Source organism: Stegastes partitus, unplaced genomic scaffold (assembly GCF_000690725.1).
Source record: "Stegastes partitus isolate 25-593 unplaced genomic scaffold, Stegastes_partitus-1.0.2 Scaffold2128, whole genome shotgun sequence".
Taxonomy (NCBI): Eukaryota; Metazoa; Chordata; class Actinopteri; family Pomacentridae; genus Stegastes; species Stegastes partitus.
The window spans coordinates 79,921-86,981 of NW_007579859.1; the positions used below are offsets into that span (position 1 = coordinate 79,921).

General features: G+C 39.1%; 1 protein-coding gene across 1 annotated transcript; it reads right to left on the reverse strand.

Moving 5' to 3' along the window:
• Nucleotides 1-3,124: 3,124 nt before the first annotated feature.
• Nucleotides 3,125-6,401, reverse strand: LOC103374053 (ribosome biogenesis protein NSA2 homolog). Its single transcript, XM_008304078.1, has 6 exons — nt 6,251-6,401; nt 4,686-4,873; nt 4,431-4,581; nt 4,115-4,294; nt 3,796-3,988; nt 3,125-3,428 (listed from the first exon to the last, which is right to left on the reverse strand). The coding sequence occupies exons 1-6, from the start codon at nt 6,251-6,253 to the stop codon at nt 3,361-3,363; spliced, it is 783 nt and encodes a 260-aa protein (XP_008302300.1). The 5' UTR covers nt 6,254-6,401; the 3' UTR covers nt 3,125-3,360.
• Between the last annotated feature and the right edge of the window lie 660 nt (nt 6,402-7,061).

Here is a 7,061-nt window from a genome sequence, read left to right on the forward strand (position 1 = left end):
CATGTTTTCTCCTGCTGCAGCACATCCTGTGTTTCCAGTAGGAACAAATGTATTGTGAGCCGTTTCCTGCCACTTTCTCTCTCCAATAACAGAGTAGCCTGGATCCAGTGACACAGGATGACGGAAACGCTTCTCAGTAAAGACAAGTCAGAGTGAAAGGCTTAGAGGTCGCTCTTTTTCTGAGCCATGATTTTCCCAAATCCCAGATAGTGGAGTTTAATAACTGAGTAACAGCCAGCTCATAGTGAGGAATAACATGGGCAGACGTACACAATATTTGGAGGACTCAGTGCTTTAAAAAAATATTCACCATTAACTCGAATTGACTTTTGTCTGGGTGACGTTGTTCATGCAGGTGAGTCAGTGCACCTCTCACTACTTCTGTCTATCCAGATGACACCCTCGACTTCCTCTGCTCTTTTACTGCCTCCTTGTGCAATATGCAGCTGCCCTGATATTACTCAAGTTTCCTACTTTCACATATGAGAACTCTGCTATGAGGTTCACTCTTTTAGGTTTGACGTGTTATAAATCACTTAGAACATATGTTGTTGAATCTTTTAAAGCTAAAAGATACTGGTTATTTATTCAACCCAATATAAAAGACTTTGCTGTGTTTGAGTTTACTGCCTAACAAACCCTACAACATGTTGCAATGTGACAAAAAGGGAAAGTCTGAAAAGATGTGGTCACATTGACTGTAGGGTCATCATGTTGTATGTGTACCTTTTGCTTTGTTAAGATGATTTTTCCTATTTAAAGTTAATAATGTGTTGCTCTGTGGCTGTCTGTTTTACATTACAAACAACAAATTAAAAGCTTTTTTGCATTTGTGGTTGGCTGGATCGGTTTTGAATAAAAAGCCAAAGATGAGATCTGAGTACATATAAAACACTTGGCGCTGACTAACACAGCTGTCACTACAGCTGTCACTACAGCATGAGGCCTAATGCTGGAGTTCCTTCAGGCCACTGAAATAAAGGTTTTCAGTCCAATCCAAGAGGTTGCCGTTTTATCGTAGCCTTGACATTTAGAATTCAATATGAACCTGGACATTACATGATCGTATATATTTGAAAAGTCAACCTCAATTTTTTTCTGTATAATTCTGACAACATGAGGTAATGCGCTCTGCTCTGCTTTGTGCCATAAGGCCATCCCCTCAGGGAGCCCTTTTATTTCATGTTTCTGTTTTTACTCTCTGGATCAGGCTCTTCTATTGTAGGGGTTTATAGATACCAAATGTTTCCTCTGGTCCTTCACCCTCTTCACAGCCTCTGTAGCCTCTGGCTCTGCTTGGTTTTTAGGGACTTTAAAGTCAAAATGTGGATGTTGGATGCAGTGTAACCGAGAACAGGTGTGAAACTGTTCCTGCAGGGTGGAAGGTAAACACGTAGACAAAATAAAATGCCAGTGTGGAGAAATGATGGAGATAAACGGCTGTGAAAGGGTCACTCATGATTCCAACAACAGGGATGCAAGTCAGTTTAAAAAAACAAAAATCAAGTCAGCTGTCACATCACTGCGACTTTCTGAGTGTAACCTCACAAATGGCATCAACTCACCAAACCCACAGCACTGAAGTTCAAGTTGTAGCCCATAACACCTGAACTTGTATTGAATGAAAGGAAAAGCTCTTTTTATGGTTTTACTCCTAAACTAATAGAAAAATGGAAAAATCCTTTTGGTGCAAATCTCAGGGAGGTTTTAAATGTGCTTTTTAAATGTGCTTTAGTAAGAATTACCCAACAGATAGTGCAGACTCACACAAGTACTTAGTTTATAGTACTGTATATAGCTTTCTGTGGAAATGTAGTTATTTATGTGGGATTCAATCAAAAATGTGTGTGTATGTGCATGTGTGTGTTTGTGTGTGTGTGGAACAGAGACAAGAAAACAAAACAAAAAAAACGTACAAAAGTCTAAAAAAAACAAATGACTGACAGCTCAGGATGACAGAAAAACTGATGGGTCAGATCCAGGGCCAGCACATGACATGTCTGACAGTTCAACTAACACAAGGACACTCCATGAAATAAACTGGCTCATTAGATACTTTATGTTGATACAAGCAGTTGCAGTTATACAGCTCAAAGTAATGATTTATCTCTGAGCTAATGTCTGTTTTCTTTAGCACTCTCTCCAAGACCACAACAGTAAGAAGGCTCAGATCAAGGAGTCGACCCAGAATGTGAATCCACATTATTGTAGACAGATGTGGAAAGAATTATTATAGAGACACGAAAGGTGAGACTAAGAAGAAATGAATTCTGTTGTCTTATTATTTTGTGTCTGCTGTCCTGTGCTGGAGCTGTGAGGTGACAGTTCTAACTGCTGCATCTGTGATTTTTTTTCTTATGACAGTTCAAAATCTAAGAAGACAAAGAAACAGTGAGGGGAGCCTCAGGATGAGCAAAGATTAAAGAATCATTGTATTTAAATTACTGACTCATGGCCAGCTAATATTAGAATTAATATAAACATGCACAGTATTTAGTGCACTGGGTGCCTGAAATAAACTCACTAACACTTGAACTAGAGTTGTATTTTGTCTGGGTAATGCTGTATATTCAAATGAATCGGTGCACTCTCACTACTTTAGTCCATCCAGATGACACCCTCTACTTGGATCTACTTTTACTGCCTCCCTGTGCAGCTGCTCTGGTGACTCAAGTTTCCTACTTTCACATGAGAACTCTGCTGAGGTTCACCAGCCTCTTTTACATCCCTACAGCTCACTTACAGATCATCAGATCTATGAGAGGTAAAGGACACTGATTATTAAATCTAATAGAACCAATTTTTTTTAGCCATGTTTATTTTACTACCTAACAAACTTTACAAAATGCTGCAATGTGGCAAAAAGGGAAAGTCCTAAAAGCTATACTCACATTTATTGTAGGGCCATTGTATTGTATGATGTAGTTTCCTTTTACTTTGTTTATGATGTTGTCGACTTGAAGTGTAACATGTGCTACTCTGTTGATGTGAACAAGGCTTGTTAAATCTACGCTTCATGTGTTGGGCCTGTGTCCATGTGCATCAATGTGGCCACAAAAGATCTGGTTACATCAGCTGTAAATAGACCCCCATGTAAAAGCTAGAAGGACGCAAAGTGTAGAAGTAAAAGAAATATGACATCATATCAAGTTTATTTATATCAAGTTTAACACGGTAATCATCCCGTTTCTTCATCTTTGAGTGTCCTTTTTGTTACAAAAAACGTTTCCAAGCATGGCATCGGCGATCCTCATGACAGTCTGGTGAATTGAAGGCCATTGGTTGTCGCATCTTTGATGTAATCTACACTCTTAATGTAAATTAAGAGTTCCTGGGCAGTTACCACACAGGCTGAGAGTCTTAGACCAGTAGAACTGCATTAATGCAGCCGTCGTTCTCTGGGTTATTTGTCACCTGGGCGTATTTACCTGGAAAGTAAAAGGCATATTAGTTACTGGTTTATCATCTATACAATATTTACACTAAATATCACATTTTGAGAAACTAATTAAAATATATATATATTTTAAGTGAATAGATATTGGTGAGATACGATGAGACCATTGTTTTCCAAGCTGATGTTTTTCCACCATCTGGGTTAAATGCAGTTTATAATACACAGATTTCCAGGTTCGTACAGAAATATGTAGCTGTCCTAATCTGCTTCTTTAACCCTTTAAACTGAAAATGGAAGCTGGATTTATTTTTTACAGACTAATCTGAGCTATTCCCAAAACGGGTAATCATGTGAACCACCCGGTGGTTTTATGGATTCACACAGAATTGTGGACTCACCCCAGATAACTTTTCCTCCTTGTGTAACCAGGCCCAGCTCGCTGACATTGACCTCTACGACTGTTCCTTTTGTGATGACTCCCAGAGACGTGTAGAGAGGGGAGGAAGGGTTCTTCTTCACTCCGAGGATGGGAAGACAGAATGTGGCTTTCAGCTCTGGATGTGTGACGTGAGCCTTCTTAAAACGCAAACCCTAAAAATAGAACAAAGAGAAGGAACACCAATTTAGATTTCACGAATGTTGTTGAAGATTATTTTAAACACAGACTCAAATAATATAATTTGGAACATTTAAAGTCAAACTACACTGTGATCTTACCATGGGTCTGATGAAGCGTTCATATTTTGGAGGTTTACGGGTGAAGCCGTCGCCAACAAAGCAGACTTTTGTGACCATTCTCTTCCAGGCTTTCTTTTGTCTCTTTCCTGTTCTGATGACTTTAAGCACTTCTGTCTCGCCCTGAGCGCGCACCTTCGGCAGGGGCACCTCCCATTTCCCCTGGAGAAAAAATGATGTTTGTGTTTACGAACCAGTGGGGCTATACCAAGCCACCATAATATAAACCATCACATTTTTTTTTTACTATAGATGCTACAGAAAAGCAGCTGACATGCTTATTTCAACAAATACTCACAGCCTTCTCTTTCCTCTTCTGTTTGATCATGTTGGAGAGAACTTTAGCGCGGGACTGTCCCTCTCTGTCCAACAAGTAGGCTGGCACTGCTCCCTCTGGGGTCTTATCATCATTCTTCTGTTTGGTCTTCCTCTGTTCGTGCATTTTGATGCTGTAAAGACACAAGTCAGAATTGTGGCACATTTCTTATGTGTTGTATTTCCAAACAGCCAACATTTAGAAAGACATAACCAGTTTTTGTCCTATTCCACTCACGTCTTCTTCATCTGGATCTTTTCTGCGTGTCTCTGTTTGTGGTACAGTTTGGCCTTCAAGCCAATCATCTTCCTGGCTTTGTGGGAGCGCTCGTGAGCCTCACGGCTCTCCTTCTTCCTTTTCTTTTCATGATGGTCCAGGCGGTAGCCGTGCCGCTTGCGGTGCAACTCAATATGCTCGTTCTGAGGCTAAAAAAAAAAAAACAAACATGAAATTCAATTAAACTGAATTACAAAGGCAAATAGTAGAAAAGCTTTCGCTTTGTGCAGAAATCTTCCCCTTCTATTTCCAAGTAAAACTACTTCACAGAATTTTGTGAACTGCATAGGGGCTCAAGCTTTGGACAGATACGACCCAACAATGTTCTTGATGGTGGAAGCTTCAGGAGCTGATATCTCAGACATTCTGCATTTTAAAATTTTACATTTTTGTATACAGTATTAAACTGATGCTTAGGAACAAACGGGGAAAAAAAACAAATCTGTCAACTGATTGTTTGTTGTACAAGAAAAAAATCCCTAACACTGTATGTTTTTAAAAGCAAAAATGTGAAGCGTTTAATTGATTAAATGGGAAAAAAAGACTGACTGGTTTAGAGTATTGTAAACAATTATTAATTGCAGAAATAAATCTCTATGTTCCTCGTATCTCTGTGTGTTCTATCATAGAAACTACAGTCAGATGTAAAGGTCAGCTTTGTACCAACCTGCCTGAATAGTTTTTTAAAATCACATCTTAAAAACTACTTCTTTTAGATTTCGTTATGACTTTTATTGCATATTAAGTTCTTTTTTATTGATTTTGTTTGTAGTGATTATTTTAGTTATTAGTTGTTTTTTTTAAACATTTGTGACTTTTGTTATTTTATTGTTGTACATTGCATTCTTGTTATCCTGCTTTAGCTTTTTCTGTCAAAGCCCTTTGTAGACATTCGTTGTAGAAAGTGTAGCTATGATAATAAAAATTATTATTGTTATTACTATTATTATTGCTGTTGCTAAAAATATATATAAAAAATAAAAAATCCAATAACGTGAACAAAACGAGAGAGATAAACATGTCACTTGCTGAGCCAGATGGCTTCGGATCCACAGCAACATTGAATGTACAATACAGCGTTGTATTACAGTAAAACATGTCTGGACATGTCCGTCTGATAACATCACACACTTGGTGGTGTTAAATTCAAGGGGGTTTGATAATGCCACTATAGATTCAACGTTTAAAGATGAAAAACCGATGGGCACCAGGAATGGATGTAAACAAGCTCACATTAATGCTCAACATCTGTGAGTGGAGACATTTTGGGCTGTTTTGGACTGAAAGAATGAAATTATGGATATCTAAAACGTTATTTTTTGAACAGGAGGGATTACATTTCGGATTTAGTCTAACTTTTACACGTTAAAACGACCTGCCATGGGGGTCTAACAGTTCTCATAAAAACACCTGCGATGAGCCGTGAGGCCACATGTACACCGAAGCTAACGCTAGCACGAAGAGCTAACGCGCTAAACCGCGTGATAAAAGTTAAATAATATCATTTAAATGAGTTGTTTTCTTACCATTTTGTGTGAAGGGCGTTACGTGTTACGATGAAGAGGCTGTAGGTGGTGACAGCTGGTGAAAACACAGAGTATTCGGTGTTTCTTGCTTCAGGCTCGGGGTCTTTAGGTGTTGTTTTCCCCGTAGCCGATACTTAGAGGAAGTACGACAACATGTGATAACCGGATATCCGGTGAATTGATATGGACGGCTGTAGTTTTTTTTTTAAAAAGCTTATTGTAAAACGAGTATAAAAACGTATTTGATATTCAGATCGGATATAAAAGCTATACATATATTTTGTAAGTATACGAGGCGATTCAGAGTCGATATTACTGACCGGAGCGTGTCTTTCATACACGGAACTAAACATCACAAACTCTCAGGTGTGCCGGGGACGTATTTTGAGGTCGTGCCTCAAAGCGTGACATTTGAGCGTCGCTAAGAAGGACGTGAAAATGCATTCATTTTTGTATAAACTCAGTATCAGACTAACTGTTAATTAAAACTCCACCGGTCTGTCCTCGTGTTTTGGTGTCTGTTCGTAATGAGCTGACTCTGCTCGTCCAGTCTTCCTCCTGATGTTCCTCCAGTAGGAGTGAAGCTTTATCTCATCCTGAGGAAGGAGTTTGGAGGATAGGACAACATTAAAGATGCCTGGGAGAGCATTGCAGACCTTTAGCAGGATGATGTGGGTAAGTATAAGGTTTCTACAATATGTGTTGTCGGTGATAAACTCTGTATACTCCCTGTGGACTGTTAACAGGCTGCTGTTGTTCTCAGGGGAGGAATCTGTTGACTGCTGGGCTGCAGCGCTGCAGACTGAGCTGT